The 22,965-nt window shown below is 41.9% G+C and overlaps 2 protein-coding genes across 2 annotated transcripts in view; one reads left to right on the plus strand and one right to left on the minus strand.

Annotated features, from left to right (window-relative positions):
• Nucleotides 1-1,084: 1,084 nt before the first annotated feature.
• LOC120054073 (caytaxin-like) lies at nt 1,085-11,044 on the minus strand. The gene is made up of 10 exons (XM_039001448.1): nt 10,932-11,044; nt 7,135-7,193; nt 5,490-5,741; nt 5,149-5,322; nt 4,348-4,450; nt 3,950-4,081; nt 3,485-3,571; nt 3,254-3,352; nt 2,866-2,901; nt 1,085-1,172 (listed from the first exon to the last, which is right to left on the minus strand). The coding sequence occupies exons 1-10, from the start codon at nt 11,042-11,044 to the stop codon at nt 1,085-1,087; spliced, it is 1,143 nt and encodes a 380-aa protein (XP_038857376.1).
• Nucleotides 11,045-14,933: 3,889 nt separating this feature from the next.
• The window catches only part of LOC120053756 (zinc finger RNA-binding protein-like), a 32,580-nt gene continuing 24,548 nt past the window's right edge, over nt 14,934-22,965 (plus strand). The window contains exon 1 of the mRNA XM_039000980.1: nt 14,934-15,015. Within this exon, the coding sequence (XP_038856908.1) occupies nt 14,963-15,015 (53 nt within the window). The 5' untranslated portion in view covers nt 14,934-14,962. The remainder of the gene's footprint in view (nt 15,016-22,965) is intronic.

Raw genomic sequence — 22,965 nt, forward strand, 5'->3', positions numbered from 1 at the left:
GATTTAAACAACTTGTACAAGAACACACTTTTCAACATGGCAGACTAGATTCACTGAGCAGTTCATTCAATACATTTGGCCTTATTGAAAAATGAGTGGGGCTGCAACATGCATGACCCCTTAACCCCTGAAAGTCCCATGATGACACAGTGAGACACACACACTCTTCACACGTCCACTCATTAGACCTGGCTGTATGCACTTGACAGGTCATTCCTTTATAATAGCATTGCGGACTGACAGGGTCTGATTCTTAAAAAACTGAGCAGGTGGACATTACGTAACAGTAGATGTTCAAATGGTGCTGGTGGTTAACATCTGTTTAAGTGGTTTAACGACCACAGAATTATATTTTATAACTAATTTAATAGGATCTCTATGGGCCTGGCTCCTGCCAAAGGCTGCCAGTGGATACCATATGCACAGCGTACAGTGTATTTATGAATGCAGTGCCACCTTGTGGTCCCTATGAGAAGAGCAGTGGAGTGTTGTGTACTTACCATGAGATGAACATAGAGGAAGAGGTCCTTTTCAGATTCCTTGCTCTGCGATCATTGACTTGGGCCTGCAAATGACATGAGTATGAATAAACATGTCTCTGTAACATTGTTTCCCCATCATTCCCTTCTATATTGCTAGTGACAGGAAATATTGCTTGACCATATGGACATGTTGACTACTGCTTGGTCTATACCAGGGATCTCCAACCTTGGTCCTGGAGAGTTACTGGGTATCCAGGCTGAAGAGGGAGTTAAAGATCCCTGGTCTATACGATATTATAAACTGGGTGGTTCGAGCGCTGAATGCTGATTGGCTGACAGCCGTGGTATATCAGACCATATACCACGGGTATGGCAAAACCTTTATTTTTACTGCTCTAATTACATTGGTAACCAGTTTATAGTAGCAATAAGGTCACTCAGGGGTATAACACGGCTAAGGGTTGTGTCCTAGCACTCCACTTTGCGTCGTGCATAAGAACAGCCCTTAGCCGTGGTATATTGGCCATATACCACACCCCCTCGTCCCTTATTGCTTAATTCGGCTATCACACACAGGCCATTGTAGTGCAACTGTCTACTCCCTACCTCTCTGCCTTGGCTGAAGAAGACTCCTGTGGGTTTGCCTGCTGCTGATGTTGCTGCTCCTGCTGCCGCTGTTCCTGCTCCATCCTGTACAGGCAGAGGGACACAATACAGATGTAGGATCTTCATTTGATCACCCTGGAGGAAATTTAAAACTTGTAGTTTGAGGTTTAAAAAGGCTTCTGATGTTTGTAATTTACACTTTGACATGTCAGACATGATTTTCCCCTACAAAAATGTCCATTAAAGTATCAGCAAATTGATCAGAAATACAGTGTAGACATTGTTAATATTGTAAATGACTATTGTAGCTGGAAACAGCAGATTTTCTATGGAATATCTACATAGACGTACAGAGGCCCATTATCAGCAACCATCACTCCTGTGTTCCAATGGCACGTTGTGTTAGCTAATCCAAGTTTATAATTTGAAAAGGCTAATTGATCATTAGAAAACACTTTTGCAATTATGTTAGCACAGCTGAAAACTGTTGTACTGATTAGTGTTAAAACCTCTTAAGGATAAGCCCCTTTTTTTCAATTTTTGCATAAAATGACAAATCTAACTCCCTGTAGCTCAGGCCCTGAAGCAAGGTTATGCATATTCTTGGTACCATTTGAAAGGAAATACTTTGAAGTTTAGGGAAATGTGAAAGGAATGTTGTAGAATATAACACAATAGATCTGGTAAATGATAATACAAAGAAATAAGCAACCGTTATTTTGTATTTTTTTTGTACCATCATCTTTGAAATGCAGGAGAAAGGCCATAATGTATTATTCCAGCCCAGGTGCAATTTAGATTTTGGCCACTAGATGGCATCAGTGTATATGCAAAGTTTTGATCCAATGAACCATTGCATTTCTGTTCAAATTGTTGTATCAAGACTGCCCAAATGTGCCTAATTTGTTGATTAAACACCAGTCTCAACGTCAACAGTGAAGAGGCGACTCCGGGATGCTGGCCTTCTAAGAAAAGTTGCAAAGAAAAAAACATATCTCAGACCGGCCAGCATCCCGGAGTCACCTCTTCACTGTTGACGTTGAGACTGGTGTTTTGGGGGTACTATTTAATGAAGCTGCCAGTTGAGGACTTGTGAGGCGTCTGTTTCTCAAACTAGACATTCTAATGTTCTTGTCCTCTTGCTCAGTTGTGCACCGGGGCCTCCCACTCCTCTTTCTATTCTGGTTAGAGACAGTTTGCGCTGTTCTGTGAAGGGAGTAGTACACAGCGTTGTATGAGATCTTCAGTTTCTTGGCAATTACTCGCATGGAATAGCCTTCATTTCTCAGAACAAGAATAGATTGACGAGTTTCAGAAGAAAGGTCTTTGTTTCTGGCCATTTTGAGCCTGTAATCGAACCCACAAATGCTGATGCTCCAGATACTCAACTAGTCTAAAGAAGGCCAGTTTTATTGCTTCTTTAAATAGCACAACAGTTTTCAGCTGTGCTAACATAATTGCAAAAGGGTTTTCTAATGATCAATTAGCCTTTTAAAATGATAGACTTGGATTAGCTAACACAACGTGCCATTGGAACACAGGAGTGATGGTTGCTGATATTGGGCCTCTGTACGCCTACGTAGATATTTCCTTAAAGATCAGCTGTTTCCAGCTACAATAGTCATTTACAACATTAACAATGTCTACACTGTATTTCTGATCAATTTGATGTTATTTTAATGGACAAAAAAATTGCTTTTCTTTCAAAAACAAGGACATTTCTAAGTGACGCCAAACTTTTGAACGGTAGTGTAAATCAGATGTAAATGTATTTTACCTTTCTCTCCGAGCCTTGATCCTCTCCTCCTCAAATCTGTAAAAAGAAAGAAAAATCATACAATTCCTATTCCTATCTAAGTCCTTTTCAAGTTGGAATACAGATCCTATCTTAAATGTATTCCTTGGCTGAGAATAACATAATTAACATATCAATTCCCATTTGAAAAACTTTGATATTTAAATGTCTTCTTCTATGACTTCTTTACTGCCTCAAAGTCTCTGCTAGGCATCCATGTCTTTTCACTGAAGGAATAATTATTTGCTTGCAAGTTTACATAATTTATTAGTCTACTCCAGCAAAATTGTAAATCCCTGAGAGTCAGTGAATGATGGTGGGAGCCAAGTCTTCAGCTCAGTTACTCCCCATGATGGTTGATGATACTTACTGCATTACACATTCTGGGACCTGCACATGTTCCATGGGGACTATCTCTGCCAGCTCATCCAGACTGTGTACATACTGGATCTTATTCATAAACTTCACACTGCAAATAACAACAGGATACAACAACAACAAGTTATATTGATGTTTTGTGTACAACTATAAATTGTCAGTCACTGTGACGATATGCATAATATAACTGTGTTATTAATGTGTCGTTGTGTTGTGTGGTCACCTGATGAAGGGCCTGGATATGGCCAGCACAGTGCGGATGAACCAGGTGGGGTGGGCAATGACCAGAGACTTCAGGTTCTTCCTGAGCCTACAGAGACAACAGAAATAAGCAGTTACAGTTTAGTAATTTAGCAGACGCCCTTATCCAGAGCAATTATGGTTCAGTGTCTTGCTCAAGGGCACATCGACAGATTTTTCACCTAGTGGGCTCAGGGATTTGAACCAGCATCCTTTCGTTTACTGGCCCAACGCTCTTAAACGCTAGGTTACCTGCCGGCAGTTGAAATAAGGAAATACAGCTTAGTATGAGTGAATCCCTTTCCCATTGACTGCCAGTAGCTCCATTAACTTTTCTTAAACTCAGTTGATATTTATGTCATGCACGTCCATCCTATGTCAACAGCATGAACAATCGCATTAAACAAGCTGTTGTTCAGTAGTTAGTATAAAATATAAATATCCTTACCTCCTATCAATCATCTGATAGCATTTCTTTAGCCATCCTATGCCTGGCATCTTGCCCCGTGGTGTGGCTCCATTCATGTAGATGATCAAATAGTCCTCAGCCACCAGCATTTCTAGACTGCTAACCACATACCTGAGATGGCAATGTGGAAGGGAAAAATATTGAGGTTAATTTTATTGCTGCCATTGCAAGCACTAACGAAATCTCAATCAGGTTATATTTTCTGGCAGCGTAAATGTTCAATCCAACATTCCTACATGATGTATGACATGCTCTCTCTGAATAATGTTTTTTTTTATGATAGCATGTTGTGCATGATAACCTAGTTTAATATGTCACTACATAGCAAAGCTTTCTGATGGGTGCCTCATCATATTTTTAATAACACAGTTACTCACAGGAAGAGGTTCTCCATGATGTAGTGGTAATCTGCACAGCTGCTGTCAGGCAGGTAGCAGGCTGAGAACACTATGATGGCATTCAGACCCTCACCATAGTAACCTGCAGGAGGAAGGTAGAGCCTGTTTTGGTTCATCCCGTTTGTGTCACTATGTTGGATGCACAGCCATTTACAGATGTAAACTCAGTTTGAGATTTAATAATTGTTACCATGTTGGCAGAGAAAGTTCCATGACAATTAAATGTTAATGAGTTTAACTATGTCGAATCGAATTTCAAAAATCACTGAAGCTGGAGACTCATATCTCCCTCTCTAACTTTAAGCACCAGCTGTCAGAGCAGCTCACAGATCACTGCACCTGTACATAGCCCATCTGTAAACAGCCCATCCAACTACCTCCTCCCATTCTGTTATTTTTTTTTGCTCCTTTGCACCCCAGTATCTCTACTTGCACATTCATCTTCTGCACATCTATCACTCCAGTGTTCAATTGCTAAATTGTAATTATTTAGCCACTATGGCCTATTTATTGCCTTACCTCCCTTATCTTACCTCATTTGCACACACTGTATATGTACTTTTCTATTGTGTTTTTGACTGTATGTTTGTTTATTCCATGTGTAACTCTGTGTTGTTGTTTGTGTCGCACTGCTTTGCTTTATCTTGGCCAGGTCGCAGTTGTAAATGGCCTACCTGGTTAAATAAAGGTTGAATAAAATAAAATAAATTAAAATATGTATACAGTATCTATGGCTCTGGCTGGATGCTGTTGTCTGGATGCTGTTGGCTGGATACTGACCCCCATGGGTGATGACGCGGAGATACGGCCTGATGACCTGCATGTCGATACGGTGCTCCTGCTCCCCGATGATCACGGTCCTCCACAGGCGCCCGTTACCCCCCGTCCCATCAGCACAGTCTTCCTCCTCTCCGTCACCAGGCCCCGCTTTGGCGATGGCCACCGGCGTATCATCTGGACATACATAGTGGAAAGTTGAAAGGTGTTTATGCTACAATGTGAAGCTAATGTATTTGTATGAGTGAGACAAAATGTATTTATTTTATGTCATCCACCTTTGTATTTCTCTGCAGGCTGGTACCAAGGCTAACATTAATCCATGCCCCATGAGCCCTACTCACCTTCCCACTCCAGCTCATTGCCATTGGTGATGAACTCCAGAGAGTCGTTGTCGTCGGGGGTGTCGATGTCGTCGACGTTGATGTCCAGGTCGTCGGGCGTATCCAGGAAGTCGTCAGACAGCAGGGAACCCTCGCTGTGGTCCAGGGACAGGTTGATATCCGGGGCCACTAACGTACGGCGCTTGCGATGGGTGGACACTACTCCACCTCCGCCACCTCCACTTGCACTAACATTCAGAGAGTTGGGGGGAGCTGCGGCAGAGGAGGTGAGACTCATTAGTAACTGGTAGTGTACACACATAACGTCCAATTGAATTCACAGTTGCAGGGTTTATGAATTAGCATGTGAAAAAAGGGTTTTAAAGCATCAGTGTGTGAGGCAAGGCTTATTGTCATAAAATAATATATATATTTTTTTAACAATATATTTAGTGGCCTTTTTAACAATATAACAATCATCAGCAAAATATGACAATTGGATAATGCCCTGTTATTCATAAAGTAATACTGCTGAAGTTACTCACACTGTATACAGAAAAGTATGTGGACACCCCTTAAAATTAGTGGATTCGGCTATTTCAGCCACACCTGTTGCTGACAGATGTATAAAATCGAGCACACAGCTATGGAATGTCCATAAACAAACATTGGCAGTAGAATGGCCTTACTGAAGAGCTCACTGACTTTCAACATGGCACTGTCATAGGATGCCACCTTTCCAACATGTCAGTTCTTCACATTTCTGCCCTGCTAGAGCTGCCCTGGTCAACTGTAAGTGGAAATGTCTAGGAGCAAGAATGGCTCAGCCGCGAAGTGGTAGGCCACACAATATCACAGAACAGGAGCGCCGTGTGCTGAAGCGCGTAGTGCATAAAAATTGTCTGTCCTCGGTTGCAACACTCACTTAGCGTCAACAACTGCCTTAATTTTGCTTTGGCAGCAGCTAATGGGGATCCATAATAAATACAAATACAAATCTGTCAGTCCGACGGACGAATCTGGGTTTGGTGGATGCCAGGAGTACGCTACCTGCCCCAATGCATAGTGCCAACTGTAAGGTTTGGTGGAGGAGAATTAATGGTCTGGGGCTGTTTTTGCATGGTTCGGGCTAGGCCCCTTAACTCCAGTGAAGGGAAATCTTAACACTAGAGCATACAATGACCTTCTAGACGATTCTGTACTTCCAACTTTGTGGCAACAGTTTGGGGAAGGCCCTTTCCTGTTTCAGCATGACAATGCCCCCGTGCACAAACCGAGGTAGATACAGAAATGGTTTGTTGAGATCGATGTGGAAGAACTTGACTGGCCTGCACAGAGCCCTGACCTCAACCACATTGAACACCTTTGGGATTAATTGGAACGCAGACTGCGAGCCAGGCCTAATCGCCCAACATCAGTGCCCAACCTCACTAATGCTCTTGTGGCTGAATGGAAGCAAGTCCCCGCAGCAATGTTCCAACATCTAGTGGAAAGCCTTCCCAGAAGACTGGAGGCTGTTATAGCAACAAAGGGGGGACCTCCATATTAATGCCCATGATTTTGGAATAAGATGTTCGACGAGCAGGTGTCTACATACTTTTGGCCATGTAGTGTAAGTTAATTGAGGTCCTTAATGCCAGTCACATAGTCTTTTAAAGTTACTCACAGGCTTTGTCATCGGTGAGACCACAGGAAGACTCCATGTCACCGTCCTCAGGAAGTGGTCTGAAAAATCAACACAGAGGCACAGCATTCTGACAGAGCCACAGCCACACACAATAGCATGACATGACCGAACCCTAAAGCCAGCCAGTCAGACTTTATTCAAATAAACCAAACCCCAAATAGTCCTGGAAGCACACTAGTACAGTATCACATCATTGCAGATGGTGCAAAATTAACATATGCCAGCAACCTATTGTTCACCTAATACCTTTTTTGCACTTGGTTAGAGCCTGTAAGTAAACATTTCACTGTAAAGTCTACACCTGTTGTATTCGGTGCACGTGACAAATAAACTTTGATTTGATTTGGTTTGAATCATGTCAGTGGGGTTGTCAGTGATCTGGCTCAGCACCACAAAGGGAGCACAGAGAGAGAGGCTGGATGGTTATTAGCATCTCCCCAGGGAGCTCTTTAGATTATAGCACTGCCATGTTGAGAGGAGGGAAGGAGAGGCGGTGGTATGTCAAAACCCCCTATTCTCTGTACAGGGAGGCAGACACACTGTTAGGTTACCCCTTAACACGAGGTGTAATTTCCCTTGTCACCTATTGTAATGTGAAACAATGAGGACGAGAAGGAAGAGGGGAATCAAGGGTATAATACAGGGGGAAACAACAACAACAACAACTTCAACTAAATACCAAGAGGCACAGAGGAAATATAAGGTATACAGTTCCACTTTGCTGCAGAAGCCTAAGATATCCTTTCATCTTAACATCCCAGGGTGAACAGAAAGTCCATAACAGAGTGTTGCCAAAACAACATGACTGGCAATAACAAATGACAAGAGCATCCGTTACTCTGCATGGTGTCCGACCTAGCGTCCCTGAAGACAGACTACTGCTATCACTACTGACAAGCTTCCATTGCTCAATAACCATTTTCCTACATAAAATGAAACCCATGAAGAAGAAATTAAATAGGATTGATATCTAACAAAGGGTATTATAATCCAAAATGTCAAGCAGTCAGGCCATATTCTTCTCCTAAAATGCCTAGGGCTGAAATATCATATCATAAGAGCTTACCTTATGAAAAAGGAGAAGGATGATTTCAAAGATGATCCAGGCAATTAATTGACTTCACAACCCTAGATCCTATAATATTATGCATTCCCTTATCTCAGTCGATTATAATGAGCCTCAGGCACATCATCCTTCAGAGCTGCTGCTTTTCTCTTCCTCCTCTTCCCTAAAGCTGACTTGCCACCATTTTCCTGGTGATGCTGTGTTTTTGACTCCTGGCTGCATCACACGACATAGCCCACTGCCATTTAATGAGAGCTGCACATGCTCCCTGCCTCCACTCCCTCAGATGGCAACCTGGACTCAGGGGTAGACGCAACATAGTAAATGTAAAGCCGGGACACTCCAATTAGTATGATATGTTACTTTCGTATGGTACTGTATGTATTCATTTGTGGATGTCCATCATTCATTTCGTTTGATATGTTATGAATTGCAATTCATACAATATTTTCTGAATTGCAATTCATACAATATGTTATGAATTTGCAAAAGTTATTATATGTTACGATATCCAAGTTGTTGTGGCTAACATTAGTTAGGTGGCTAGATGACTAATACTAATGGTAGCTAGGTGGCTAACGTTAGCTAGCCTAGGGATTAGGGTTACTGGTTAAGGTTAGGGTTAGGAGTTAGATTAAATGGTTAAGGTTAGGGTTAGGGGAAGGTTAGCTAACACACTAAGTAGTTGCAAAGTAGCAAAAAATTAGTAAGTAGTTGCAAAGTTGCTAATTAGCTAAAATGCTCAAGTTGTCCGTGATTAGATTCGAACACTCAACCTTTGGGTTGCTAGACGTTTGCTTTATACGTCTACCCATCCACCCCAAACAAACACCCTACTTTTGATTTTGCTTTTAGTAACCTTCTGTCTTATGTAACATACCAATTGTAACATATCATACTAATTTGTGTGTCCCGGATTTACTTTTACTATATTACGTCTAGTCTATGTGACCAGGCTGCAGATGGAGAGCGAAAGGAAGCTGCCTGGTGTCAGGATGCTCTCTCTCTCGCACTCTCTCTCTCTTTCACTCTCGCTCCTACAGAGCAAGTATCTGATCTCCGTGCACCTCATAGTGACATTAAAGGGAGATATAACCTTCCTAAATCAAGTTCTCTTTGTAATTCAGTTATTGGAGGCCAATTAATCTTTATCAATGCAGTGTTTGTGAATGTTTAAGGCACATACTATTGTCATATAGCTATTGTAATTTCAGAGAAGGTTGATTTCAGTAGATGGGGTATCTGCTGGGTATCCCAGTCTATAATTAGACCAGCTGCAAGGGGCTAGCCCACTGGGAAATCCTCAAGCACATTTTGCTGAAGCTGATTATAGTAATTCAACAACAAACATCTCTGCAAACATGAGTCATTGTCATCTACCAGTTGTGATGAAATGCCATCCACCCATCACATCTCCTCAGTACCGATGCCCAGGTGTTAAAAAAAAACACACACAGTAACATTCTAAAGTGTTATTTTTTACGTATGATTATTCTTGCAAAAATTATAAACTGGGTGGTTCGAGCCCTGAATGCTGATTGGCTGACAGCTGTGGTATATCAGACCGTATACCACGGGTATGACAAAACAGTTATTTTTACTGCTCTAATTACATTGGTAACCAGTTTATAATAGCAATAAGGCACCTCGGGGGTTTGTGATATATGGCCAATATACAGTACCACGGCTAAGGGCTGTGTCCAGGCACTCTGCGTTGCGTCGTCCCTAAGAACAACCCTTAGCAGTGGTATATTGGCGTTATACACAACCCCTCGGGGCTTATTGCTTAATTATAAACCGGGGCGATTGAGCCCTGAATGCTGATTAGCTGACACAAAATTACTTGTTTACTGTTCTAATTACCTTGGTAACCACTTTATGTAAGGGATCATCAACGAGGGGCTATGTGTTCTATGGAAAATAATGAACGACGTGGAAGGTGTGTTCCCCGACCTTCCACGGTGTTGCATTATTTTCCAGAGAACACTTAGCGCCCCGAGTTGATTGTCCCTTTTATACTGTAGCTATAATTTAACATATTTGCCACTAGAAATGTTATCACTTGCCAGTGGAAATGTGTTCAACATCCCTGAAGTACTGTAGCTAGCAAGTTTACTAGATAGCTACAGTAGTTGCCGTGGTAACCAAACAAATAAACTTGCTAGTTTAGCTAACCAAACCATCAGTCCTAGCTTGCCATTATGAAAATCTACAATGCAAATAATGTTTTCAATTCAACTTTTGCTTTCAATAGCAGCTCAAATATAGAACATGTAAGAATGAACTATAGCCATTGAATTCTAGCGTGCAAATATGCCGTGCATTATAGGGAAATAATGCATGCTCTAGAATGCGCTTCAAGCCAATCAGAAACAAGTATTGAACAATGCCATGACAACAAATAGCAATAAGGCACCTCGGGTTTGTGGTATATGGCCAATGTACCACGGCTAAGGGCTGTATCCAGGCACTCCACGTTGCGTCATGGCTAAGAACAGCCCTTAGCCGTGGTATATAGGCCATATACCACACCCCCTCAGGCCTTATTGCTTAATTGTCATCCTTGCGGTTACACTTTAGGCTACGTATACTGTACATACTGTTGGATTACTGCTGTAAGTACAATGTAACGGTGAGTTATTACAATACTTGATACACAGTAATAAGTACCCTGTAAAGTACAGCATTATCAAAGTCGTCTGACACCCACCTGGGAAAGTCATCATCCTGCCACTCGTCTTTATACTCCATGTTATCCATTCTTACAGTCGCCTCATTCCATGGAGGGGAGGGGCCTGCGGCACACAGCGACAGACCATGCATAATTAACTAACCAACAATAATCAATCAATCACTTGTTACAATTGAGCACTTTGAGTTTTGGAAAAGTGCAACATCACAATTATAGTGATCACTGATCACCATCACTACTATTATTATATAATCAAATTACCTCAAACCAAATCAAACCAATCCTCAGGTATGAAGTGCAGGTGGCAACTTCAATAAGCCCATGTTTTGTGTAACACAGATAATTCCTCCATTATAAGACAGAGAATGAGTTTGTACAAAAGGAACAATGGTACAGTTATTAGGATTTATATTTCATTTATCAGTATTTATCATTTCAATTGAGAGGCTTAATCTAGGCCACGGGGCGTTTATCCCCCTATGTAGCATGTGAGGAACATGTGACTCAGGTCCCCTTGTAGCTTCACTCAAAGTCAATCACAATGAAGGAATTTCCTAGGTGGAATCCAAGAGTCCAGGAGAAATCAACTCTGAATCCCTCCTCCTCAGCTACTAATCCTCAGCCCAGTTGCCACCTTTTTTGATGTGTTCAGGTTTATCCTGTCTGTCTGCCACTAGTTAAAATAGACAGTGACAGGCCTACAGCGTAATAATACTGCCTACAGGTAGCTCAAGCTGTGTTAACATCATGTTAGTTAGTGCACCGTAGTGTAATCACTGACATTCTGTTTTTGAGGGAAATTTGTAAGTGTAACGTAGGTTTCAGTTTTCATTACCATCATCCACGGTGTTGAATAAGAAAGAGGCAATGTAATGTTATTAAGAGTCAGATAGATACACAGTATATTTACTGCTGAGGTTGTATGGTTCATTGCATTAGAATGGGACCGATGTTGTTTAATGGAACTGAAGTCCTCCTCTCTTTGTACCTCTTCACTCATGTGGAAAATCAACAAAGCCTGACTGGGGGTGTACTGAGTGACATACAGTAAGTTCCCTAGGTCAGCTGTGGACATATTTATAGAAACATATACACTGACGGAGGGCCCCTTAAGTACAGTACCGATCTGTGGGTAAGTGGCAACACTTACTCTGAGAATTCACACAACACAAATACAGCAAAAATAAATAAGGAGATAACACTACGATTTGTAAGGCAATGTTCTACACACATAACAATGTTTCAATGATTGTTTACATCATGTTGTTGTCCGGCAATACTTTCAAATGAATTGTAAGATGTACTATGTTTTTATAATGTCTTTGTAAAATCATATTAATTGTCAAAGATTAGTGGTTAGGTAGGTCAGGCTCTATATATATAATGTATACATCTACACCATACACACTCTCAGAGGCTATAGGGAAGTGTCCTTTATATCCAAGGGCATAGCAGAATACCCCAGCCATAACCCACAAAACATGTCACTTCGATTGAGTGTGCAACCGTGAGCCTTATTGTGTGGCCAGAATAATTTGCATACCCTCCTACACCCAACTGTCTATGCCTAGTGAAGTAATACAGTATCCTATCCAAACTATAATTTGTCAAATGAAAAGAGAGCTGGCATGTTATCACGATGGAGGGAAGAAGAAAAACAAACTAGCATGAGAGGTGCTCAAAGTAATCAATTGCCCGCATCTTTCATTTATTAAACACTATGGATTGTTTTGTGCCCTCACTATAATGTCCATGCACAGATATTTATAGGATCCTAATACTTTAAGGTAAGACACTGACAATGAAATGATGGTACTACTTTTCTGGAGGGCATACAAATGGAGGCTATGCCTGTAGGCAGGAAGGGTATTCAGTATTCTGCCAGGCATTTGAGTAAATGAAGAGGAATTATAGCAGTGTGCAGTATGCATCTGCAAGGAAAATGCAAGAGCAGAATACAATGGAAACAGTCTTCCTTTATCATCTAATCCTACTGAGTTGATGTAATAGAAAATGGTTTTCATGAGCTACTATACATTTACCACACACACACACACACACACACACACACACACACACACACACACACACACACACACACACACACACACACACACACACACACACACACACACACACACACACACACACACACACACACACACACACACATTGTACAAGGAGTGTGTCATAAAGAGAGTAGAGGAAGAACGCAAGGGCATCTGGTCTGAGCGGCTGTAGTACTCACATGGGCAATAAGAGATCCTTTGAATCTCTTCCGTCCGTCTGTGTGTCCCTGTGCGTCCACCCACCTTACTCACTGATGTAAAGATTGGACAGCTAGGAATTGTAATCCTCCAGACCAGGGTTGATGCATGGGTCTAGTGAGGCGCCCCCCTCTCTCTCTACATCCCCTGTGTCAAGGCAGCAGCAGGTGTCTGAAGACAGGGGGCAGCTCTGTTCCCTAAACCCCCCTGGCCACCTCTGTTGGGGAAGGAGAATGTGAAAGAGACTGGCCGTGAAGACTGAAGTGACAGGCTCCTTTAGAGTTCCACTCAACCCTTTAAATTGAAGGCATCAATGCTGGTATCATTATGACTGTTTCTGGTTGTCTATTCTGCCCATGTAATTCTATTTATAATCTAAATCCTTTTGTGATAATCCCTCCTCTCTCCATCCCATAATAGCTATTTCATCTGTGCCAATTCCTCTTCAGCAGTTATACTGTACTATCGTCTCTGCTCATGTTGGTTTATTCCAGTCCATACTGGGATACTCCTCCTGTTCCTATCTGCCTGTTTATTCTAAAAACACCACAAATATATCAAGTCTCTCTTTGTGTTTTTACTCCATGAGCTGCTGTGAATGGTCCTCTACGCCGACTGTTCCCTGGCAACAGCATCTCTCTCTCTCTCTACACTCAACACATCACCTCCCCATACACTCACTTATTCAGTCTCACTCTCTCACTTCAGTTCTCCACCAATCATATCCCCCTTTCATCCACACATTTCTCACCCGGCTGCTTATGCTCCACCCATTCTTGTCCTTCCTTCTCCCCTTTTTATGCCCAGCTGCAGTAGTGGACTTTCCCTCTATGGAGCATTCTGCCCTAGGCAGCAGTGGTGGTGGCAGGCGGCCATTCAATGCCAGTGGGACACACCATAAGGTCTTATATGTGGCACTTGTCTGACCCTTAATACACGCTTAGTTCACCACTAGTTTAGTTGCATCAGTATGGACTCTGCACAGCTTGTAGATTTTAAACAGAATAGACTATAAATGTTCAGAAGCTATATAGGCCTATACGGATTGAAACTGATTTAAACTGAAACTCATTTGCTCTACACAGTGCACTGATAGGCTACCAATACAACATTTCACCATTCTATTTAGGATGGATATTTGCATGATTCTTACCTCTATATCTCTAATAGCCTACATTTTGCACCTGGTTATGCAAACCACCCGATCTCAGTCGCAGAAGCTACTGTTGGCTACACACATAGCGGTTTATTATTGCAACAATGTATCGAGAAACTGATACTGTTAGAACAGAATTTCACTCGAACAGAGTAGGCTACACATTTATAGCTATAGTTTTAAACGGTGAAATACATTGTCCCAGCGCATCTAGAGTTACAATTTAAATCTGCAGTTGTTACATCCATTTTTTTAGCTTAATTATATATACCCGTCGATTTCTTAAATAACTTCTAATGCCTCATGAGTTTAGTTCAACTGTCGTACCCCATCATAACCCAAAATATATGCTTGTTTTACTCCAATGTTTGTAAACAATGTAAATGTTTAAAAAAACACTATAGCCTCAAATAATGGTAAAAACTATCATTTTTATATAAAGGAGTTCTTGCATCCATAGCTCCCTCTATTTCTCCAGGCCCATCCTTCAAATCAAAACAGAGGCGGAAGCTTTCCTTTGTTATTGTTCAACTGCGAATTGTCCCTTTAAATGTCGAAGCATGCGCGCGATTGTAGATGACGGACACGTGACAGACACCCCGACTCCCAGTACAGTAGATTCCAAGATGGCTGCAAGCAATTATTATGGATTCACGCATGGTGCCGGTCCTCAGTACAGGTAATTACATCGATTCTGGGTATGGGTAGCATGCACTCATCTCGAGTCGTCGTCCCGTCTTATTGCGATGAGTAGCTATGCGTCATTGCTGGTGCGATATTGCAAGCTCGAGGCCTTGGGAGTTCATCGCAATGGATATGCTAGCGAAATTAGGTAGCCAGGCAAGCAGGTCCCAGTCTTGCCCGGCTAAGGAGCGCTTCGCACTTGGAATAGAATTAAACTTCAAACTGTCTCATTAATTTGCCAAATATTAGTTATCGAGCTAGCTTGCTTACATTATTTGTGTAACAATCACAAACAGCCAGTATCTTACTTTGGCATAATGGCTAGCTATCTTTTTTTCTAGCGGCAGGGACGCACGAATTAGCTGAAAGTGAGTTTCTGGTCAGTTTTATAATTTTGAAACTATCTACCTGTCACGTTTTGGGCAAAGTGAATTTGCTGAACTTGAGCCACGTTCAGTTGCCAAACGATGCAGATATAAATACCATGAATAGAGCCGACAGATCGGATGCAATCCATACTTAATAAAACATTGATCAAACCGCTACAACCGATACAAACCGACTGTTTCCTTCTTGAGATTCAATTGATACATGAGCTGAATAGCCATTTTAGAGTAGCAAGAATGAGGAAACAGTCGATTGAATTAACATTTTATTAAAAGTATGGATTTCAGCAAACAGTTATGCAACAACAGAGGACAGACAGGTAAAGTTACACGGTAAGGGTTTAAGAATTTACATTTAAGTATAGACTCATAGCAACTCAAAGGAGTCGAAGGTTCAGGTAACTCAACTTTTAGATCAAATCAAATTTTGTTTGTCACATACACATGGTTAGCAGATGTTAATGCAAGTGTAGCGAAATGTTTGTGCTTCTAGTTCCGACAATGCAGTAATAACCAACGAGTAATCTAACCTAACAATTCCACAACTACTACCTTATACACACAAGTGTAAAGGGATAAAGAATATGTACATAAAGATATATGAATGAGTGATGGTACAGAACGGCATAGGCAAGATGCAGTAGATGATATAGAGTACAGTATATACATATGAGATTAGTAATGTAGGGTATGTAAACATAAAGTGGCATAGTTTAAAGTGGCTAGTGATACATGTATTACATAAAGATGGCAAGATGCAGTAGATGATAGAGTACAGTATATACATTATATTAAGTGGCATTGTTTAAAGTGGCTAGTGATACATTTTTGATCAATTTCCATTATTAAAGTGAGCTGGAGTTGAGTCAGTATGTTGGCAGCAGCCACTCAATGTTAGTGGTGGCTGTTTAACATTCTGATGGCCTTTAGATAGAAGCTGTTTTTCAGTCTCTCGGTCCCTGCTTTGATGCACCTGTACTGACCTCGCCTTCTGGATGATAGCGGGGTGAACAGGCAGTGGCTCGGGTGGTTGTTGTCCTTGATGATCTTTATGACCTTCCTGTGTTGTAGGTGTCCTGGAGGGCAGGTAGTTTGCCCCCAGTGATGCGTTGTGCAGACCTCACTACCCTCTGGAGAGCCTTACGGTTGTGGGCGGAGCAGTTGCCGTACCAGGCGGTGATACAGCCCGACAGGATGCTCTCGATTGTGCATCTGTAGAAGTTTGTGCGTGCTTTTGGTGACAAGCCAAATTTCTTCAGCCTCCTGAGGTTGAAGAGGCGCTGCTGCGCCTTCTTCACAATGCTGTCTGTGTGGGTGGAAGAATTCAGTTTGTCCGTGATGTGTATGCCGAGGAACTTAAAACTTACTACCCTCTCCACTACTGTCCTGTCGATGTGGATAGGGGTGTTTTACTCACGTCGGCTGCAGTGAAGGAGAGTCGGCAGGTTTTGGTAGCGGGCCGTGTCAGTGGCACTGTATTGTCCTCAAAGCGAGCAAAAAAGTTATTTATGAAAACTTGAAATCGACCCTAATTAAAATCGGCCATTCAGATTAAATCGGTCGACCTTTACTTTCAAATGACTGCTTGACTTGTTGACTACTCAATCAGCAGACATTGTGGGCTAGTTCAGGAAAGCTGTTTGCATGTATAGCGCAAAATTTTACGTGGAGTCATTACATCATGTACCTTCGTTATATAGGTATGCATGTCAGCTTTGACATCGGTTTTGCACATCGGGCGTTAAACTAGATATCGGCCGATACCTTTGTTGGCATTTTTAGCTAATATCGGACGATTCCTATATATTTTTTTAACCTTTATTTAACTACGCAAGTCAGTTAAGAACAAATTCTTATTTTCAATGCTGGCCTAGGAACAGTGGGTTAACCGCCTTATTCAGGGGCAGAACGACAGATTTTTACCTTGTCAGCTCGGGGATTCGATCTTGCAACCTTTCGGTTACTAGTCCAACGCTGTAACCGCCCCAAATGTTTGCCGATATATCATGCATCCCTAATTATAACTGTAAAATAAGTTGGCAACATTCTTCAAGACTGCTGACTAATTTATTTAGAAGTTGCCACGTACCTAAACTCATCTTGTACTGCCGGCAGAGATGGCCGCCTCGCTTCGCATTCCTAGGAAACTATGCAGTATTTTGTTTTTTTACGTGTTATTTCTTCTGAATGGCCGATTTTAATTAGGGCCGATTTCAAGTTTTCATAACCATCGATAATCAGCATTTTTGGACACTGATTATGGCCGATTACATTGCACTCCACGAGGAGACTGCGTGGCAGGCTGACTACCTGTTACGCGAGTGCAGCAAGGAGCCAAGGTAAGTTGCTAGCTAGCATTAACCTTATAAAAAACAATCAATCATAATCACTAGTTATAACTACACATGGTTGATGATATTACAAGTTTATCTAGCTTGTCCTGCGTTGCATATGATCAATGCGGTGCCTGTTAATTTATCATCGAATCACAGCCTACTTCGCCAAACGGGTGATGATTTAACAAGCGCATTCGTGAAAAAAGCACTGCCGTTGCACCAATGTGTACCTAACCATAACCATCAATGCCTTTCTTAAAACAAACCGTAATTAATTTGCCAGAATAGTACATAATTATGCCATAACATTGAAGGTTGTGCAATGTAACAGCAATATTTAGACAGGGATGCCACCCGTTAGATAAAATACGGAACGGTTACGTATTTCACTGAGAGAATAAACGTTTTGTTTTCTAAATGATAGTTCCCGGATTTGACCATATTAATGACCTAAGGCTCGTATTTCTGTGTTATTATACACTGCTCAAAAAAATAAAGGGAACACTTAAACAACACAATGTAACTCCAAGTCAATCACACTTCTGTGAAATCAAACTGTCCACTTAGGAAGCAACACTGATTGACAATAAATTTCACATGCTGTTGTGCAAATGGAATAGACAAAAGGTGGAAATTATAGGCAATTAGCAAGACACCCCCAATAAAGGAGTGGTTCTGCAGGTGGTGACCACAGACCACTTCTCAGTTCCTATGCTTCCTGGCTGATGTTTTGGTCACTTTTGAATGCTGGCGGTGCTTTCACTCTAGTGGTAGCATGAGACGGAGTCTACAACCCACACAAGTGGCTCAGGTAGTGCAGCTCATCCAGGATGGCACATCAATGCGAGCTGTGGCAAGAAGGTTTGCTGTGTCTGTCAGCGTAGTGTCCAGAGCATGGAGGCGCTACCAGGAGACAGGCCAGTACATCAGGAGACGTGGAGGAGGCCGTAGGAGGGCAACAACCCAGCAGCAGGACCGCTACCTCCGCCTTTGTGCAAGGAGGAGCACTGCCAGAGCCCTGCAAAATGACCTCCAGCAGTCATTTTCATTATTCTTAGCAATGATTTAGGAATCCTTGTGAGTAAGTATTGTTGTTCGCCTATTGAAATTGAACTTCAGTTCATGAAAATAAATAGCTAGCCAGCTACTTAACATCAGCTTAGGGCAACAGGGTTATAAGCAGCCAGCTAGCTTCATCTGGCTAGTGAAGCTCGACCGGACGGGGTTATGTGTTGTGACGCTAGCCACAATAAGGATTAGGCACAATAGTGGAATTTGCAGTTTGCCTTCAAAATTAAAGTATGTCATTGACAGTGATGCAAATGAATACAATAGTAGAATTATGCCATACTTTTACTTTGAAGGCTAACTGCAAAGTCCACTATTGTGGCTAGCTTCACATGGATGGGTCCGACCACCATTAATCAAATAAGAACTGTCTTTTAAATTAGGGTTATTTTAGATGACACCTAGCTATATAGTTAGCTAGCTAACGACTGAACAACGAAACAGCACAGCAAGTAAGTAAAATAAATAGGTTTTGATTATGCTTTACTGGTAATGGGGACATACGTAAATGCCAATAAAATAACTTTTTTGTCAGTGTGGTTGGTGTGTGTGTCTGTGTGGGTAACCTTAATTTAACTAGGCAAGTCAGTTAAGAACAAATTCTTATTTGCAATGACGGCCTACACCAGCCAAACCCAGACGACGCTGGGCCAATTGTGCGCCGCCCTAATGGGACTCCCAATCACGGCCAGATGTGATACAGCCTGGAATCGAACCAGGGACTGTAGTGACGTCTCTTGCACTGAGATGCAGTGCCTTAGACCGCTGCGTCCGTGTGTGTGTGTTAACTATTTAACTGTACTAGAATGCTTAAAAGGTCGCAAAAATTTTAAATATCGGTATCGTATTTTTTGGGCAAGGAAAATGTTGGATGTCGGTATCGGCCAAAAATGTCTCATTGGTGCATCACTAGTTAGAATACTTTGTTGTCCCACATGATGAAATCGGTGAATGGACTTTTGTTCTTTTTTTTCTTCCATACTATAGTAGTTCATCACACTGTGCTGGCCGATTTTGTCCAAACTTGGGTGAATGATGCGTCTTGCCATAGAGATCCGGCATTTACAAAAATGACACTGATTGACCCAAGATGGGAGCTATAGTAATTACCTGAAATGTTAGTCACACGCAATATCTCAATTGGCCTGGGGGGGGGGGGGGGGGGGGCTGCAGCATTTGTGGGGGACGACATGTTTACTGTTGCCTTGTTTTTAACTATCACCATAGATTTTTTTTTACACTATTCCCTGATGTTTACATGGCAGCTTAGAGCTGCTAGTTGCCAGCTCATTCTACAGCTGTCACTCTCAGTAGATTCTCAGTTTGATTCTTTTTTAGAATAAATCAGGCTCACTTGACTGTGATGTCACTGCACTCTCCTTTTATAGGAACATTTGCTTTCTTTGGTCAGTTCCATTTTGCAATGCTTTGTGCCGTTGTGTACCAGTACAGTACGAGTGAGGAACAGCCTAAACTTTTTTCACAGATTTAATTTGTATTTATTCCGCCCATAATCCATTACTTTGATCTTTCCTTGTCCCTCATGAAACAAATCGTGGTTATTCCAGACAAAATGCTGACAAAGGTGATTTTAGAATGCCTGTGTCGGGAAGGCGGTCTGTTGCTTTATGTTTGCAAGGTCATCCTTTTGGCATTGCATATTCGGCAGAAAATAGATTTTCCATCCTTTAAATGTGGAGTGCTGTAGTCTGCAGTGTTGCTTTATTGTGGGTGGTGTGTTCTTATTTCAGTACTCCTCCTTGAGTCATTTTTGAAAACTTAGACTGATGTTTCAGTAGATAGGTGGCTCAACAATGTCTAAAAACAGGGCAGTGTGTGCTGTAGGCAAATGCATGACGGCGTAGTGTGTTACTAATGGTTTTCTTTGAGACTGTGGTCCCAGCTCTCTTCAGGTCATTGACCAGGTCCTGCCGTGTAGTTCTGGGCTGATCCCTCACCTTCCTCATGATCATTGATGCCCCACGAGGTGAGATCTTGCATGGAGCCCCAGACCGAGGGTGATTGACCGTCATCTTGAACTTCTTCCATTTTCTAATAATTGCGCCAACAGTTGTTGCCTTCTCACCAAGCTGCTTGCCTATTGTCCTGTAGCCCATCCCAGCCTTGTGCAGGTCTACAATTTTATCCCTGATGTCCTTACACAGCTCTCTGGTCTTGGCCATTGTGGAGAGGTTGGAGTCTGTTTGATTGAGTGTGTGGACAGGTGTCTTTTATACAGGTAACGAGTTCAAACAGGTGCAGTTAATACAGGTAATGAGTGGAGAACAGGAGGGCTTCTTAAAGAAAAACTAACAGGTCTGTGAGAGCCGGAATTCTTACTGGTTGGTAGGTGATCAAATACTTATGTCATGCAATAAAATGCAAATTAATTACTTAAAAATCATACAATGTGACTTTCTGGATTTTTGTTTTAGATTCCGTCTCTCACAGTTGAAGTGTACCTATGATAAAAGTACAGACCTCTACATGCTTTGTAAGTAGGAAAACCTGCAAAATCGGCAGTGTATCAAATACTTGTTCTCCCCACTGTATATCGGGATATGAGATTTTGGCCATATCGCCCAGCCCTAATCTCAAATATAAAATATATATATTGATTTGGTTACTACACGATTCCATATGTGTTATTTTATAGTTTTGATGTCTTCACTATTATTCTACAATGTAGAAAATAGTAAAAAATAAAGAAAACCCCTTGAATCAGTAGCTGTGTCCAAACTTTTGAGTGGTGCTACATACACACACGTGTATCGAGCGCTGAGACAGGATTGTGTCGAGGCACAGATCTGGGGAAGGGTGCCAAAAAATGTATGCAGCATTGAAGGTCCCCAAGAACACAGTGGCCTCCATCATTCTTAAATGGAAGAAGTTTGGAACCACCAAGACTCAGGGAGGTGACCCAAGAACCTGATGGTCATTCTGACAGAGCTCTAGAGTTCCTCTGTGGAGATGGGAGAACCTTCCAGAAGGACAACCATCTCTGCAGCACTCCACCAATCAGGCCTTTATGGTATTGTGGCCAGACGGAAGCCACTCCTCAATAAACAGCAAATGACAGCTCTGCTTGTAGTTTGCCAAAAGGCACCCAAAGGCCTCTGACCATGAGAAACAAGATTCTCTGGTCTGATGAAACCAAGATTGAACTCTTTGGCCTGAATGCCAAGCATCACATCTGGAGGAAACCTGGCACCATCCCTAAGGTGAAGCATGGTGGTTGCAGCATCATGCTGTGGGGATGTTTTTCAGCGACTGGGAGATTAGTCAGGACAGAGGCAAAGTTGAATGGAGCAAAGTACAGAGATCCTTGATGAAAACCTGCTCCAAAGTGCTCAGGACCTCCGACTGGGGTGAAGGTTCACCTTCCAACAGGACAACGACCCTTATCACACAGCCAAGACAACGCAGGAGTGGCTTCTGGACAAGTCTCTGAATGTCCTTGTGTGGCCCAGCAAGAGCCTGGACTTGAACCCAATCGTACATCTCTGGGGAGACCTGGAAATAGCGTTGCAGCAACGCTCGCCTTACAACCTGACCATGCTTGAGAGTATCTGCAGAGAAGAATGGGAGAAAATCCCCAAATACAGGTTTGCCAAGCTTGTAGCGTCATACCCAAGAAGACTCGAGGCTGTAATCACTGCCAAAGGTGCTTCAACAAAGTACTGAGTGAAGGGTCTGAATACTTATGTCAATGTCATATTTCCATTTTTCATTTTTTTAATAAATTAGCAAACATTTAAAAAAAAAACTGTTTTTGCTTTGTTCGTTATGGGGTATTGTGTCTAGATTGAGTGGGGGGAAAAAACTATTTAATACATTTTAGAATAAGGCTGTAACCTGACTGTGGAAAAAGTCAAAGGGTCTGAACTTTCCGATGGCAGTGTGTGTGGAGTAAACTAATGGACAACAACACTTATGCTTCTACTTCCAGCTTATACATACTATATACATTTTGCAGACACTGAATATTTTACATTAGTTATCTTTTTTAATTTGTTTTTAGTCCCACCCTTCAGCTACCCTCAACCCCTCCCATCTATCTCTAAAAACCTTCCAGTTTTGATTTCTAATTGCCATATATTTTTTAAACTGTGCTGTAATGTTTCACTTTCTATTCTCATAGATTCTACAGATTGT

Source organism: Salvelinus namaycush, chromosome 9 (genome assembly GCF_016432855.1).
Source record: "Salvelinus namaycush isolate Seneca chromosome 9, SaNama_1.0, whole genome shotgun sequence".
NCBI lineage: Eukaryota > Metazoa > Chordata > Actinopteri > Salmoniformes > Salmonidae > Salvelinus > Salvelinus namaycush.